At 65.0% G+C, this 16,556-nt stretch overlaps 1 protein-coding gene across 2 annotated transcripts in view; it reads right to left on the reverse strand.

The window, feature by feature from the left end:
* The window catches only part of NOTCH1 (notch receptor 1), a 47,098-nt gene extending 31,757 nt beyond the window's left edge, over positions 1–15,341 (reverse strand). For both annotated transcript variants that reach the window (XM_006062210.4, XM_044926645.2), the window contains exons 1-2: positions 15,013–15,341; positions 13,147–13,228 (exon numbers count right to left, since the gene is read on the reverse strand). In XM_006062210.4, the coding sequence (XP_006062272.1) occupies positions 13,147–13,228; positions 15,013–15,073 (143 nt within the window). In that variant the 5' untranslated portion in view covers positions 15,074–15,341. The remainder of the gene's footprint in view (positions 1–13,146; positions 13,229–15,012) is intronic.
* Between the last annotated feature and the right edge of the window lie 1,215 nt (positions 15,342–16,556).

Genomic DNA, 16,556 nt, shown 5'->3' on the forward strand with positions numbered 1-16,556 from the left:
ACAGGGCCCTGGCCGGGTGGGGGTGCAGACGGGGGTCATCGGGGGTGTGCTGCCCCCTTCTTTCTGCAGGCACAGAGGCGCCCCAGGGGAGGGGCATCCGGGGGCACCACCAATGGATGGGCGAGACAGTCCATCAGAAGAACTTTTGGGGGGCTCTGCGGCACAGATGGGCACTGCCTGCCAGGCCTCCGTTTCATGCGAGTTGGGGGATCGAGGGCACAGAAGGCCCAGTTCAGAGGTGGCCTGGGCATCTGGGGCACAGTGGACTCTCACTCTAGCCAACACTGCTGGACTTGATTTGCACGCAGTTCACCAACGTGTCCCTGGGGACACGGTGGCTCCACCAGGGCCCGTGCACCTGCTTAAGGAAAGCCGTGGGGGACACAGGGCTCCCCAGCACGGAGGGCCCCATCTGACCCTGCTGCCTAGGGCCTGGGATATCAGCGCAAGAGCCGGTAACCCATGGCTGGAGGCCATGTCTGCAGGCCCGGGGCCTGTGCCCCAAAGGTGGGCAGGGACTGTGCCACCCAACGCAGACAGGGATGGATGCATGTCCCTGACCCCCAGCCATGCAGCCCGTATCCCCAGGGGGCTGAGTCAGGGCCTGGGGTCCTACCTGCTGCACCCGAAGGCCCCTCCCACCCCCCACGCCCAGCCCCAGTCTGCCTGCAGTGGGGTGCCTGCTAGAAGACCCTCCCCACACCAGACTGCCTCGCTCACAGGCTTTCTGCCCAGGACCCTCCAACAAACACAGTGTCACTGCGGCCCCGAAGAGGGGGCCCAAGGAGCATGGATGGCTCGTCAGGGTACCCCCCTCCTCCCCAGAAGTGGTCCAGGATGCTAAACAAAGACCACTAAGGCCCACCACCAGGCAGGCAGGCCCGTCCCCCTCGGGGCAGCTTGACCGGGAGGTTCTCAGACCCCCAGCCCAGCCCAGGCGACTGGGGCCATCTGCAGACTGGGCAGAGGAGGCTCTTGCCCGCTTATGGAACAGGAAGACTGAGGCCAGGAGAGACGGGGGTGCATCGGACAGACTCTGAGCCCCCAGCTCCTCCCTCAGAGGGGGCGAGGTCAAGGAGTCCACCTGTGCTCCTGGACAAGGCTTGCCAGGGGTCCTGAGCCCCTCTGGGCAGAGGCTGGTTCAAGGGCCCCGAATCCCAGTAGGGAATCACAGCTTCCAGGATGCTGTGTTTGTGGCAGGTGGGGGGCGGGGCGCGCAGTGACTGGGGGTGGTGCTTAGTGGCCTCTGCTGGCCTCCCCCACTGTGCCCACCCACCGTGCCCATCCTGGGGTCCTTCCCCACTGGGCACAAGCAGGACAGCTCAGCTGTGAGGAACGGAGCCCCTGGGAGACACAAAACCCAGGGGTGCCCAGGGACTCCGACGGCCCCAGGGTAAGAGCTGCAGTCAGTGGGGCTCCAGGTTTCTCCCAAACCCTCAGCATCCTTGGTCCAGACCGCTGTCTGAGCCATGACTCTGCCGTGCCCGAGGGCACCTAGACGACGGCCCTCTGCCCTCTCCTGTCTCGGTCCCTTTCTGCTTCAGGCAGGGTGTGCCCAGGGCAGCCCGGAGCCTGGCCAGCCCTGCACGAGTTTGGCGGCCACACTGTGAAACAGCACCCCACCACCTGCAGCCCCAGCTGCCCCAGGAAGCGACTGCAGGGACCTAGCCGGTGCCTGGCTGATCTGCGGTCTGCTTCCAGCCCGCACGGCCGCTGGGCTGGGGCGGCTCAGAGCTGCAGGGGAGGGCGCTGCCCTGGCTCCCAAGCTTCAGGGAGGAGGCGAGCGGCAGCCAGGGCTGCAGAGGGACAGGGGACCCCGGAAAAGGTCCAGCCAGGTCTGAGGCAGACAGACCCCAACCCCCAACAGCAGCTGACCCTCAGTGGAGAACAGGCAGCAGCTGCAGAGGAGGAAGGGGGTCCAGGCGGGGTGGGGCGTGGAGCCGCCGGGCCCAGCAGCTCCTCCCGCGTTCGGGGCTCTTTGTCTGCCTCTTTTCTCCCAAGTTGCACCTCTGGATGGTTTAGAATAGGCTGGAAAGAGGAAGTGCAGGCGCGCGGGGAAGCCCTTTGTGTCGTGTGTGGACGGAAGCGGTCCTCCGGGAAGCCACCTTTCCCACTGCGGGGAAAACAATGCTTCTGGCTCGCCACCCCCCTCGGCAATCAGAGCTGCCCCACCCTCAGCGTGGGAAGTGGCTGCCCGCCTGAAGGGATGGGAAGGCAGAGGCCAAGCAGCTTCCTGGAGATGGCCCAGCTGCAGTGGGCAGAGACCGACCCAGGCCCACCCACGGGCGGGCACACCGCTGCTTGGCCGCCCCTCCGGACATTGCAAAAGGCACAGCCAACATGCTGTCCCAAGAGCCCTGGGGGCTGCTGGGCGAGTAAGAAAAGTCTGCTGCCCACTCCACCCCCGCGGTCCTGCTCTGCTGGGTTAATTCCCCAACCATCACCCCCAAAGATGGAGCAAGGAGCTGGACAAAGGTGGGAATGGGTGTCCTTACCCAGGGCTCACCCCAACAGCCCCCTGAGACCCACGTGTTCGAGCCTGCAGCCCCATGTCTGGGAGGCCAGGGAGTGGACCCCCCCCAGCAGCCGGGGAGCTCTGTTCCCCACAAGACGGAGCCAGATCCGTGCCCCAGACACTGGATACAATGAAGGGATCGATGAGCGTGCGGCCCGCGCCATGGGGGGGGTGGCGGCACTTAATCCAAAACTCGATTAATTAAGTCAGCAACCACAGACTGAGATCCGAGCCAAAGCCAGAAACGATCCTGCAAGTGCCCGCCTCTGCTCAGCAGTGCGGTGGTGCGGGGAGAGGGGAGGCCTGCCCGGCAGCTCTCCCATCCTCTCCCGCCAACCGGAGCGGATGCTCAGGGCAGCCCCGCTTCTTCCCATTCTCCAGTTGAGAATGCAGCATGGGAGGACACTGAGGACCCCCCTCGACACGGGTCCCCGAAGACACTGTGGACCCTCCCTCCCTGCTCCCGGACCTGTACTCAGGCTTTATCTTGCCTCTTTCTCAAAATGGCCCTGCAGGGACACTGGCCCATTGTACAGATGAGAAAACCAGGGCTCTGGCAGGTTATGCCCATGGCACTACCTGGGTTTGAATGCAGCTCTTAACCTCTGCTGTCCCCAGTGGTGGCCAGACTCCAGGCCCTCGGTGTGGGGGTGGGGGCCGGCCAGAGCACAGCGCCCCCTGGAGGCAGCTGGGAGGCCAGCAGGAGCTCCCTGGGTGGAGGAGGGGGTGTGGGGCCTCCGCACCCCATTCCTTCTCCCCCTCCCCCACCCCGGAGGCCTGGGTTTCTCGCCTGACCGCCTGATCTCCCAGACCAGGAGGGCCGGAGCAGACAATGTGTTCTTACAACCCCACAAGATCTGCTGAAACTCAAAACCCTGGATTGGAAGTGGGGGTGGGGTCTGGGTGAGAAGCCTGGGAATTGGGGAGCTCCCAGCCGGCAGGGTGGGGCTGCCCTGGGCCCCGGCTTCCCCGCACCCCTTCCGTGTGGCAGGAGGGGTCCCACCAACGCCGGACACCTGTCACCACCCTCAGCCACAAGAGCTCATGTGGCCTTCCTTCCTGTCTGTCCGGCCCTAGGGACAGAGAGGAAGCACGGAGCCCACAGCCGCTGGCCGCTGGGCGGGCCAGCAGAGAGCGGGCCCTGATGAGGCTCCCGTAAGACCCTCTCCCTGGACGCCTCTCCCAGCTCAGGCTCACCACCTGCCCAGTCCCCAACCCCTGCCCAAGGCAGACCACCAGGCCCCGTGTCCCCAGGCTTGCCCACAAGCCCGCAGCCGCCCTGGCCCCCACCCCAGGCTCAGCACGGTCACCAAGGCACGGGACCACGGCAGACACCAGGAGACACAACCCTGGCAGCTGCACCCAGGCCGGCGTGGACCTGCTGACAGACCTGCACTGTTACAGTGTGGGGACACCCGGACAGCCCGGGCCCGCTGGTATGGGCCTAGGGCCCTCTGGGCTCAGGGGAGACTCTTCTCCACGGGGAAAGCAGGAGGTTCTTGGGCTGGCCACGACCTTGCGCCCTTCCGTGAAAATGAAAGTGAAGTCACTCAGTCGTGTCTGACTCTTTGCAACTCCACGGACTGTAGCCTACCACACTTTTCTGTCCATGGGATTTTCCAGGCGTGAGTACTGGAGTGGGTTGCCATTGCCTTCTCCAGGGGATCTTCCTGATGCAGGGATCGAACCCAGGTCTCCCGCACTGTAGGCAGACACTTTATTGTCTGAGCCACCAGCGTCCTTCAATGACCTCGCCCAAATCCGGGGCTGGGCTGGTCTCTAGAGAGCCTTCTGGACGAGGCCTGGGAGCACTGGGAACAGGCCTGAGAGTGGAGTGAAGCCACGCTGATATGTCCCATCGGGACCCACGTGTGTTACTGTTTACAGGGGAGTTCAGGGGGGCGGGTGAGCAGCCCCTGGTCACACAGCCCACCATTGCCTGTGCTGTAGAGTACAGCGCTCTTCCAGCCTGGCGGGAGCAGCAAGCTGGAACAGGGCCGGGCAGCTGACGTGGACCGTGCCTGCCTGTGGCCTGGAGGCCAGGCCTTCCAGAAACCCGGATGGGCTCAGCTGGGTCCAGCCCTGACCCAGGCCATGTCCCAGATGCCTGCCGAGCGCCGTGCTGGGCCGGGCCTGGGCCCTGGACCCCCGGGCAGAAGCCGTCATGGCCTGAGGCCCCTGCCACCGTGGACACCGGGACACACAGCCCTGCCTGGCCTCCCCCACCCCGTCTGGCTCTCAGTCAGGCCCGAGGCCACCCTCATCCTGAGCCCTGGAGGGGGAAGTGAGGGGAGCCCCGCCCTGTGGGGCCACCCCTGGGAGCCGGAACCAGCCTGGCAAGCGCAGGAGAGACCCTCAGGCTGACCCGGAAGGCCCAGAGGCAGTTACCTCCCCCAGCCCTCTCCGTGGTCAGAGGGAGACGGAGGCCCTGGGGGCGGAAGTGGGGCCAGCACCCCCCACCCCCAGGCCCCGCCTCAGCCCGGTCTTAGCTCAGCATCTCTTGTACTGAAAAGCTTTCAGGGAAAAACACACACACTCAAAACTCTGGCTTCTCCCCCAGACCTGTCATTTCCAGTAACCGTGTAGTTTCCGCTTACCAGCAACCGAAACCGAGAGGAAACGGTGGGAGGCAGGTCCCCGAGCCCCGGGTCCCTCCGGGAGGGAGGGCACCGACAGAGCTTTCCAGGGCCAGCCGCCCACCTCCTCTCACACGGAGGGGGGCACTGACAGCTTTCCAGGGGCAGCCGCCCACCTCCTCTCACACGCATCCCCTGGTGGACCCGCGATGACCCGCCAGGACCCAGCTGCCTGTCCAGCAGGCCTCCTGGGGTCAGGCAGTAGGCTGGCAGCTCAGCTGACCCAGGATCAAGGGGTGAAGGAATCAGGAGGCTGGCAGGGTCCCCGGAGGAGGGCCAGCCTGGGGCCCGCGTGTCACCCCGAGTGCCCGCCCAGCCTCCAGCGGCCTGTCCCCTGTGTGGCACGGCTCAGACCCCCAGCCCCTCTCCTGGCCCGCTGCCCTGACCCTAAGGCCAACCTGATGACATGGGACCTGCCTGCCCCAGGCCTCGTCCGGGCTGGGTGAGGCTGGACTTTCATGCCGCCTGCGGGGCAAAGAGTTTGCTCAGCAAATCAGCAGTGTCAACAGAGGGACGAGGGATCGTTTACCCAGCAGAGAAGAGCAACCGATTCAAGCACTTCAGAGACACCCAATGGACACCCAAGCCCAGTGACTGACTTGATCCACGACGACTCCCAGGTTGAGGCTGGTGGGGCCTGGCAGGCTGTCTGAGTGCCTCTCGTGTTTGGGAACCGCCACGTGGGCGTTGGAAGCGCGGCCTCCCCAGGGCACCCCCCGCCTCCACCAAGGCTTGCTGAGAACCAGGACCCCGGACGCACCTTCCAGGAAACAGAGCAACTCAGGTGCAGGATGCTCACGTCAGACCTCTAGAGGCCATCCCCAGCCCCCACCCAGCAGAGCCGAGACAGCGCAGCAAGGGGCTGCGGATCCTGGGGGAGCTGAGCCACAGAGGGGGCGGGCGGGCACTGCGTGGAAGGCGAGGCCGGGCCCTTGGAAGTGTCCACACGCCACCCGATGGGCTCCCATGCAGAGCAGCAGCTCGGTGTCAGGAAGGGAATGGGCAATGATGAACCTAATTCACTTGAACGTGTGAATGCCGGTATGATGATGACCCCTGCCCCCGAGCCTCGGCGGGGAGTGGATGGTGAGGTCAAGGCCCCCTTTCCCAGAACGCTTCCATCCCAGGGGCAGCGGGGGTGCAGGTGGGGAGTAGAGCCCCAGCCAGAAGGGACCACGCAGCGGTGAAACCCTGGGGAGGGCGTTCTGTTCCCAGGGTTCCACGCATCTCAGAGACGCACAGAGAGCTGCCGCCCACCTGTGACCGGGGGACCCACTCGAGCTTTCCCACCGGGTCCGAGCAGGTGTCCAGATGCTAACATTGCAAAAGCACCCCTCTGGTGCCCTGCAGGAAACATGGAGCCTCCCTGAGCCCCGAGAGCCACGGGGAGGGGATCAGCTTGTGGCTAAGAGCGAGGGGCCAGGCCCCTGACCCTCTGCCCTCTCACACCAGGTGGGGTGCCTCCCACCAAGGGTACACCCACTAACTCCGAGATGAGCCCTGAGGGTTCAGGAGAGATGTGCTCCAGGCCAGGGCAAGGCTGGGAAGCAGGCAGACGGCGTGGGTAGGGGCTCAGGTCTCAGACATGCCCCCCAGCTGCCTTTCTTCCTGCTGACCTGTCTGCAGCCCATCTGCCTGAGTCTCCACAGTGGACTCCCTCCAAAAGGCCCTAGTGGGCCTGGGGCACCCGGGCCGGGTATTCCCACAGTACCAGCCTCGCCCTGCAGGAGGTGAAGGCATCTGCCCTCGAGTCTTGTTCTCAAACAACGAGCCAGGCATGCGTCTGCCCTGCCTGCCTTGCCCCAGCACCTAGAGAGCGTTCAGTAAACGCCTGCTGCCCCTCGCATTCCTGATGCCCCGAGCAGGCGGTGGGGTGCTGGCCGTGGAGCCCTGTGCGCTCATCCTTTGGACCCTAAGGCATGCCACCCCACTTTAACAGGTACCCCTGGATGTGCCAGGCCCCACTCAAGGGGGTCCCATGGCTGCCCACGCGGACACAGGAGTGAGCGCCGCCTCTTCCAGGGAGCCTTCCGGACATCCCCCACCTCCGACACCCACCGCCTCTGGACTTCTGCCCAAGGCCATACCGGGATGACCATGCTGGGCCACCGCCAGCCAACCCCCGACATTCTCAGGCAGGTCGAGTCCAGCGAGTGCCCAGGAGTCACGCATGGACGTGCACCGCAGGGGACAGAAGCCGGGCGGGAGAGGCAAGCAGCGCGAGTCCACGCGTGTGAACCGCGCAGATCAGCACCGCAGGCGACAGAAGCCGGGCGGGAGAGGCAAGCAGCGCGAGTCCACGCGTGTGAACCGCGCAGATCAGGTAAAGCCAGAGACAGAAAGCAGATGAGAGCGCGTGGGGCTGGGGGGAGGGGAAGGGGGGACGCCTGTTTAACGCCTACGGGGGTTTTGTTCGGGTGGTGAAAACCTGGAACTAGACAGACATGCTGGTCCCACAACCTTGTGAGTGTACTAATCGCCGCTGAAGTGCAGACTTTATTCAGTTATTTATTTTGCTGTGTCGCACAGTTCCCAGGTGGCGTTAACGGTAAGGAACCCGCCTGCCAATACAGGAGACATAACAGATGCGTTTGATCCCTGGGTCGGGAAGATGCCCTGGAGGAGGGCATGGCAACCCACTCCAGTATTCTTGCCTGGAGACTCCCATGGACAGAGGAGCCCGGAGGCCTACAAGTGCACAGGGTCGCGCAGAGTCAGACACGACTGACGCGACCAAGCTCCCCGACCAGGGATGGAACCTGTGCCTTCTGCAGCGGAACCTGAGTCCTAACCGCTGGGCCACCAGGCAAGTCTCCCGAAATGTACATTTTAAACGTCTAAAATCATAAAACTTACAATATGTGCAACCGACCACCAAAATACAAATATCAGTCCTCCCTTCCCCCCCACCCCGCCCCCACCCCGCATCTGGTCTTCAGCAATCCGTGACCTCAGCGGAGCGAGGTGGGCAGGGCCTTGAGGAAGGAGATGCCAGGGAAGAAGCCAACAGAGGCCACTTTGGCAACGGGCTCTTCTCTGCCCAGCGGCCCTTCCTCTGCAGCAGCACCTGTCAATCACGGCCCCCGCTCCAGTGGGAGTGTCCACGGCCCACCAGCAGGCCCAGGGGGTGGGGGTACGGACACCGAAGCCCAGAGCTGGCCCCAGACAGGCAGAAGCTGCCCTACTGCATGGCCAGGCCTGGCTCCTGGGCCCTCTTCCTCCGACCACGCTGCAGTCCACTGCAGCCCCACTGCCGCCACCCGGGCATCTGCGGGCCCATCCCAGGGTCCTGCCAGGATGCCGCTGGAAGGGAGCTCCGGGCGGCCACCTAACCCTGCAGTCTCAGGCACAGAGGAGGAGCCAGTCGCTCTGTACCTGCTACAGTCCATGGGACTACGGGGTGTGGCCGCCAGAGACAGCCCGGCCGGGAACTTCAGGACCCATCAAACAGCCCCTGACCCACAGGTCGCGATGCCCCCAGGCCAGCCGCTCGTTAAAACCTCTGGGAAGAGCCTGCCAGGCTCCAGATGTGCCCAGACACGAAGGCAGAAGCTGAGGCAAGCTGGCCCCAGGTCCCCTACTCCCGTTCCCAGCCTCTTCATCTCTCAGCCTCAGCCGTTCCCACCTGTAAAGTGGGGACTGAGGATGAGATGCAGAGCCGGCCGCCACCCTGAGCGGGTGTGAGGCCACCGAAGAAGACGTCTGCCGCACTTTAACGAGGTCGGATGAAAGGGGCTGTCTGTGCGTGGAGCGACTGTGGGCACTTTATTGAGGAAAACAATCAGGACACTCAATCGACTCTGCAAAGCCACATCCTTTCACTATTTATAGGCGAGACATGAAACAGGAAAGGTGCCCTCCTCGAGCCCAGCCCGGCCCGGCCCTGCCCAGTGGGAGCCCCATCTGCCTGCGACGGCCACAGCCACCCATCAGCGTCACGGTCAGCGAGGGATGGAGCCAGTGCCGGCTTCCGCGGGACCCCTGGGCTGCCACCCAGCCCTGGGGGAGTGGAGCCGTGCCGCCCTCTGGACCTACCCCCACCCCCCGCCACCTCGGGGAGGGGGCCCCGCACCTGCCCTCTCACGCGTGGCCCCGGCTGCCCTGACCCAGCTCAGCTGACGAAAAGCGTTCTCTCTCAGCTGTCTGCCCGGCCCCACCCTCTTCCAGCTAAGGGCACAGCTTTCTTTTTTTTTCTCTCTCTCTTTTTAAAAAAATCCCTATTTTTTTTTCCCCCAGTGGAAAAAACACTGGCCGCCATAGAGGCAGAGCCAGGCCCGAGGAGGGCACCTTCCTGTGGGGCTCGTGTGCTCCCTGACGTCCGCCCGCCGTGGTCAGAGGCAGCAGGTGATGGTTTTGGGCTGAGGCTGTGCGTTCGCTGTGTTTTTCTAACCCTGCGTCCTTGGCGCCCAGGCGTTGACAAACAGAGGAAGTCCTGTACAGACCTGGTTCGGTCTCAGCCCAGGGTGGGGGCGGGGGTGAGGCTGAGAATTAACCTGTTCCTCCCCCAGCCTCGCCCGGGACGCGCAGGTGACTCAGTGGAAACGGGCGGGCCAGGTGACACAGACGTAGACTGTTCCTCTGCAGCCGGGTGGCCGAGTCACTTCCACTCGGCCCCTGACCCTCTTCTTCTAAAGGGAAGTCGTTGTCCCCGCCCTGCTTCCTCACAGGACGGCCAGCGAGGGCCCCGGGGGCAGTACAGGCAGGATGCGGCCGTGGTTAGGAACACACGTCCCCGGACAGAGCGAGGCGGGGCTGGGCGCTACGCCGGGCTGTGTGACGCTGGGCCCGGCGCCGACATCTCTGGGCCCCGCTACACGCCCGATGCCCACGGTTCCGGGGTTGCTGCCAGACACGTGGGGCCGGGCCGCCCTGCCCACTGCACTCCCCTCCCGCTGACGTGTCATGTGTTCAGGCCGCCTCGCCTAACCCCCACACTGGAAAGCGGAGAGACCATGGGGGCGGGGGCTGCATCGGACCTGAGCCCATATGCCCACGACCAAAGCAGCGCCCAGCACACAACAGGTGCTCAGAATTGGGAAGGAAGCAAGGAGGGTGTTCACGGCTACCCCCGCGGGTGAGAAGTCCTCGGAGTCGCTGGCTGGCCCCTCCCAGGCGGTGCCCCGGCTCGGGCCCACCAGGCTGTATCTTTCGGGTTCTCTGAACTCACTCATTAGACGACTAAACTCTCTCGAATGAGGATCCTGAAACCAGCGCTGTCAGCTCAAAAGGAGAAGGCAGCAAGGGAGCGGACACTCGCCCCGCGCCTGCTGCGTGCCTCTTACGTAACCTTCACGCACCACCAAGAGATCAATCACAGATCAAGCGCGGATTACAGACTGGGGGAATCTGGGTTCAGGTGACCCGATGACCTGAGGTCACGAGGACACTGGGCACAGGAGAGCCTGGCCTCAAGTCCAGGATCATCCAGAGCCAAGGTCCACCACCTGCCCGACTTCCATCCAGCGTACTCTGGGCGCCAAGGCGGCAGAGGGTCCCAAAGACCCACCTGAGGCCGCCCCTGGTTCACCGGTCTCCCCAGGCACCCCCCGCTGGGGCCACCACACACAGCCACCCTCCTGGGGCAGAGCACTCCGCCCCCAGAGGCTCACGGCCATCGGGTGTCCCGGCCCCGCTCTCTGGGACTTCCTGAAGGGCCTTCGCAACAACATGGACCTCTTTTTCCGACCCCGAGCCCCGCAGACACCTGACAGGCGGCTTCTGGGGAAGGTTCCCTCTCTCTGGATGGAAACAGATGAGTCACCTGGCGTGAATGCGCCTGGCACATGATAGCACCGATTCCCACGCCCTGGCCACAGGGGAAGCAGCAGGAAAGTCACAGAACTTTCTGCAGGTCTCGGCTGGAGGCTGCAGAGCCAGAGCTCACACCCAGGTCGGCCTGAGACCCAGACACCCTGGAGGGAAGAAAGCAGCTCTCCCCTTCAGCCCAGAGAGCTGGGCCGCCCCCGCCAGCAGAACCTCCACAGACCAGTGGGTGGTGGGTGAAAGCAAGACGGCGCGGACCCTGGGGGTGGCCACAGTGCCCCCACCCTGCCCCACAAGCCTGGACTGGGGCCTGACCACGGCTGGCCCTGGCCAGCCGTCATGGCTGATCCCTTGCCTCCAGCCTGAGGCGCCCAGAGCTGGGGCCTGCAAGGACGGCACTTCCGTTCAACTCCCCAGTGGGTCTGCAGGATGCGCACAATGGGGTCTCTGTGGGCCGAGTGAGGCGGGGTGCCAGGCCAGACAGGCAGGCTGCCCGCCAAGGAGGCGGCGGGGGTATCACCAGGCCAAAGGGAGGAAAAAGGCCGGCAGCCTAGCCTTGACCCGGGGCCCGGCAGCCTAGCCTTGAGCCGGGGCCTGGCTTGTGGAGGCAGGAACTTGCCTGCCCAGGTTTGCCCAGGTTTGGGGGTGGGAGAGCCTCCCCCAACCCCGCCCCTCTGAAGCGCCCACCCGGAGGCCAGTGGTGGCAGCTGCAGCGGCCAGGGCAGCGTGTGGCCGGAGCGCTGGCCCGGGGCGGGGGGCCCAGGCTGCCCCGTCCCAATTCCCCGGTGATGGCGCAAGAAGAGACGGCTCCTACTTTCCCCAGCCCAGCACTGCCCCTGCCCTCCCCAGAGCCCTCTGCAGAAATACGGAGACTGCCCCCAGCCCTACACGCACACACATCCCAGTGAGCGGCAGGGAAGGGAGTGGGCATTCTGGGAAGCCACGCATACTTAATCACCCAGCATTAATCCGCCTCCCCAACAATAGCCCCTGCACTTCCACTGAATCCCAGCTGTCGGTCTCTCAATGAAAGGAAACAAGATTTAGGGCATCAAGCGTCGGTGAGGCTTCTGCAGGAGGAGAAAAAGGCCCCAAAAAAAGCAAAGAAAAAAAAAAGTACTGCGCATTCATTAGTGTCCGACAAAGACACAATGCGTTTTGTCCATTAAACTGCTCACAGCCCTGCTTAATTGGCTTCAGTCTGGGGCCGGGGTGGGGGGAGGAGGGGCTGCTTGCCCACTGGCTGGGCCGGCAGTGAGCCCGGGCTGGGGGTTGTCAAGGGAATGGGCCCTCAGCAGTTGGAATGAGGGCGCGCCAGCCCGGCTGGGGACCCACTTCTGCAGCCTGGGGAGGGGGAGTTTCTCCAGCCGCCAGGAGCCTGCTCGGTATTCCCATCAGGGACGAACTCAAGTTGAAGGGCATCAGCCACAGCAGAAAAACTTCCCGAGAGGCTGACTGGTACTCGCAGGCGGGCAGGCAGGCGATAGATCCTAACCAGGTTCCCTGACTCCGGACACCACCGCCACCCCCGGCCCCCACCCCCGTTCACAGCTGAGGACCCAGGGCTGGGAAGGCGAAGGGCCACCAGGTCAGGAGGTCAGAGCTGGGGACAGAGACAGAGCTCCTGGCAGGAACTGCCACCCATACCCCGGCGGAGACGGGCACAGCCACCTCGATGAGTTCCAACCGCGTCTCCCCAACCTCACCTGAGGCCAGAGAGGAGAGGCCAGGGAAGGCAGAGGGCGGCAAAGGGTGGGTGTGCCTTTGAACTGGTCAGTTTCTCGCTCAGAGGCACCTCCTGTCCAGGAGGCGCTCACCTGCCTGGAGCAAGCCTCACCTGCCCCCAGCAGAGGCACTCTCCCCGGCTGGTGGGGCGGGGAGGGCCAGGCCTCCTTCCAGATGCTCTGGAGCCTCCCTGCAGGCCTCAGAGACTTTGGGAAGAAATGGGGGAGCAGGGATGCCCACCTAGCACCCCAGGAGCCCGAGGTGGTCCTCAAAGGAGCGCTCGAACCACCAGCGGCCAGGCTGGGCTCCACACGCAGCATAATTGCTGGTGATTAAGTAATTGCCAGACTTTGTCCAATAAACTAGCACGTGACCGCGCCCAGCCTTCTGGGCCATCTCCAGAAGACAATGGCCCAGTGTTCTGTCCCCACCGGCCCGCTGCAGAAGGCAGGGGCTCTGCTCCGACAAAGCAACAGGTCCCTGCAGGGGCGCGGGGTCCATACTCACATGCAGGCCTCGGTGCCGTTGGGGAACACTTCACACTTCCCGCCGTTCAAGCAGGTCTCACCGGGCTGGGAGCAGCGCAGGCCTGGGGAGGGGCAAGAGGAGAGGTCAGCTCGGCCAGCACCCCCAGGGGCACTGTCCACCCTTCACCTCCTGTCATTGGGGTTACTGGGTGCAGGGGGCCCCCAGGAAGCCCTGCATGAACCCCAAGGGGACTCAACATTCTGCCCAGAGTTCTGGGGTCAGAGATGGGGCGGGGAGGAATAGACTGGCTGGGTGGCAGGTGGACAGGTCAAGCTCAAAGTGGGTGGAGGGGTGGGGAGGAGTGGCCTGAAATGCATTGTAGACAGCAGGAAAGAAACGCTGGGATGACCCTGGGCCAGTCTCCCAAACTTCTCACCCCTAACCCCGGCTTCACTGGGGACCTTGGCTGGGCTGGGGCCCCTATCCAACCACCAGGATTGTCTTGCTGTTCAAACAAGCTCTTCCAGGGGGTGGCGCTGGGGGGGTGGCGGTGCTGGCCACACTCAGCTCCCCAGCTCGTGGGAAACTGCGACAGCTGCAAACGCCGCTGCCCCGCCCGCCAACAAAGCGCCGGGCAGAGGAGTCAGAGCAGCCCATTGTGCGCCAGGGCCGCCTCCTGGGGCTCCAGGACTGCACCCCGGGGACCTGGCCACGCCTCCACCGAGCCTCAATACCGGCTCCCCAGGGTGGGCATCTTCAGTGGCAGCCTCCCCCCCACACAGCCAGGGGCTGGGGGTGACGGTGAAGATGCTCCATTTGGAAGGAATTTGACTTCATTCCCGGGAAGGGAGTAATTAATCCACTCCCCCCCCCACCCCCGCCGTGCCACCCACCCCCTGCCTCCTTCTTACCAGGGCTGTGTAAATTAAGCCCCCTCTGGGGGTGGGGACGGGGTGTGACATGGAACCCCATCTTCAGGAAGCAGGGAACTAGCTCTCCCTCCAACTTTTAGGGGAAGAGAAGCATTAATCACCACCCGATTCCTTGGAGCTCCTCTCCACGGGAAACGGAGAGGAATGACCGCCCCCCCCAACCCCTGCAAGGTTTCCAAATGTGAACTCCACAAAGTGAAAGTCCATCAGTAGCAGCTGAATCTTCTGCACACACAACCCCCACGCCGCCCCAAATTGTGAGCCAGGATAGGAGTAGCGACCGGGTGTGGGGAGGGAACACCGCGGGCAGGGCGGCCAGGAGCCGGGGGACACCTGGTTCTGGGGCCCTCGCCCGGGCCCTGCCCGAACTCTCCTACTCCGAAGGGAGGCCGGGCCGGGCCGCCTGGTCCACCCCGCTCCCCTCTGCCCACCACTCTGGGCAGCCAGGTCCCGCAGTGTGGTTCTGTAAAGACGATCGCGGCGCCCTGGACCCCAAGCTCCGCGCCCCAACATCCGCCCCCGGGGCGGGCAAGAGGCGAAGAAAAAAGATAAATGGCCCCAAAGCAACAGGAAACCAAAACCGACTCGATTCAAACCGAAAAGTAGTAGGCAGCTCGTCCGCCCGCCCCGGGAGCGAGCCCCACGCGCGGCTGGTGAAGGGCGAGCCCAGAGCTAGGTCTCTCAGGCCCCCAGATGCCCACGCCCGGCTTCAAAGCCGACTTCAAACCCGGCGCCAAACTCGGTTCCAGGCGCGAGCGGCGCCAAGTCCATCCCGATCGGGCAAGCGGCGCTGGGGAAGGTCAGTCCTTCTCCCCGAGCCCGGGACTCTGGCTCCTACCCCGCCCCGGGTCGCCGGGTCCCCCTCCCCACCCTGGCCGCCCGCTCCCAGACACCCGAGGACGCGCGCCTAGGGCGCCGCCAAAAGTTTCTGAAGGCGCGGAAAGTTGCGAGCTCGCGGCGGGCAGTCGCCTACCTCGTGCGGCGAGCGCGGGCAGCAGCGCCAGGCAAAGCAGGGGCGCCAGGAGCGGCGGCATGCCTGCCCACCGGCTGCCCGCTGCGCCCGGGGGCGGCCTCCTGCGCCCGGCCGGCGGGGGCTCGGGCACACCCGCGCGCAGAGGGACTGTCCCACGGGCAGTGACGGCCCGCTACTGCCCTCTCCTTCCGGCTGGAGAGCGTCCCTGGGCTCTCGCGGCCTCCCCGGCCCGGTTCCGCGCCCACGATCGTTCCTACGCTGCGCCCGCGGCCCGTGCCCCGATACCGGCGCCCGTGCGCTCCCTCCCGCGGCCGAGGCACTAGTGAGGCTCCCGGCCGCCGCGCGCTCCGCCCCCGCCCCGTCGGCCCCGCCCCCGGGGCCGGCCCCCGCCGATCCCTCCGCACCCCGCGCCCCCTCGTTGGCCGCGCCCCTCCGCTCTCCTCGACCAGCCCCGCGCCTCCTCAGGCTGGGGCGCGGGGTCCCAAGCCCGGGTTCTCCGGGGATGGGGTCGCGGCCGTGCGGAGCGGGGTCGGGGCCCATGCCCTAAGGGACTACTTCTCGTTCGAAAGTTTTCGGAGACCCAAAGTTTGCTCCGGGGCTGCGGAAGGATCCGGCTGTGGGATCCCGCCGCGCCCGGCGACAATTGGCAACGATTTACATCTCAATAGCGGAGGAGGCGCAGGCGGAGCGAGGAAAGGGGCGCCTTTGACAGGCCTGTCCCCGAGAGGACCTGGGCCGGGCAGACGAGTGTGGGGGTCCCTGGGACAGGCTCTGGGAGAAGTCGCGCCATCGGCAGCCCTGAGTGTACCCCTGGCCCGGGGCTCCAATCCTAGAAGCCCCCCTGGTCGCAACTTAAAACCTCTGAAAGATCCAGCCCAGACCCGCCCCCACCTCCGCGGCTGTGAAGACCGGGGCATTTGACCCTGAAGGATGGTGGTGCCGCGGCTGCAGCCAAAGGGACCCTGGGTACCCCCAAGGAAATAGCCTGGGGCCAGCTCCTGGCCAGAAAGATTGCGCACCAGCTCCCCCAGGAGGGACCCCCACCGGACGCTCCTTGCTCACCGTCCTACCCCTTCTCCCGCGCCTCCAGCCTAAGGTGGCCCGCGAAGCACGCTGTGGGTCAGGCAGCCCTGGACCCTCCCCCATGCTCCTTCCGGGTGACTTATTTCTGCACCACAGCGCCAGATTTGGGCATCCTGTGCCAGCCCGGGTTAAGTGCTGGGCGTCCAAAATGCCTGCCATTGTCCCTGCTAAGCCGGTTTACAGCCTCACACTGGTACAAAACAGCACCCCCTCTCAACACAGGGTAGTGAGCCGGCATGGGGTTCCCTGGTAGGAGAACCCTCAGGACTGCAGAAATCCCAGAGGCTGGCTGAGAAGCCGCCCTTGCCAGGGAGGCCCAGAGAGGTGGGCAGAGTGGGGTTTGCCTGCTGGTGGGCAGGTTGCTCCAGCCCACCCTCCTTGGTGCACCTGTTGCAGGGCACCTGGGGCCAGCTAGGATGCAGCTGTGAGCACCAGGAGGGACAGCTTGTCCAGCTGCTGCT

This window comes from Bubalus bubalis, chromosome 12 (genome assembly GCF_019923935.1).
Source record: "Bubalus bubalis isolate 160015118507 breed Murrah chromosome 12, NDDB_SH_1, whole genome shotgun sequence".
Taxonomy (NCBI): Eukaryota; Metazoa; Chordata; class Mammalia; order Artiodactyla; family Bovidae; genus Bubalus; species Bubalus bubalis.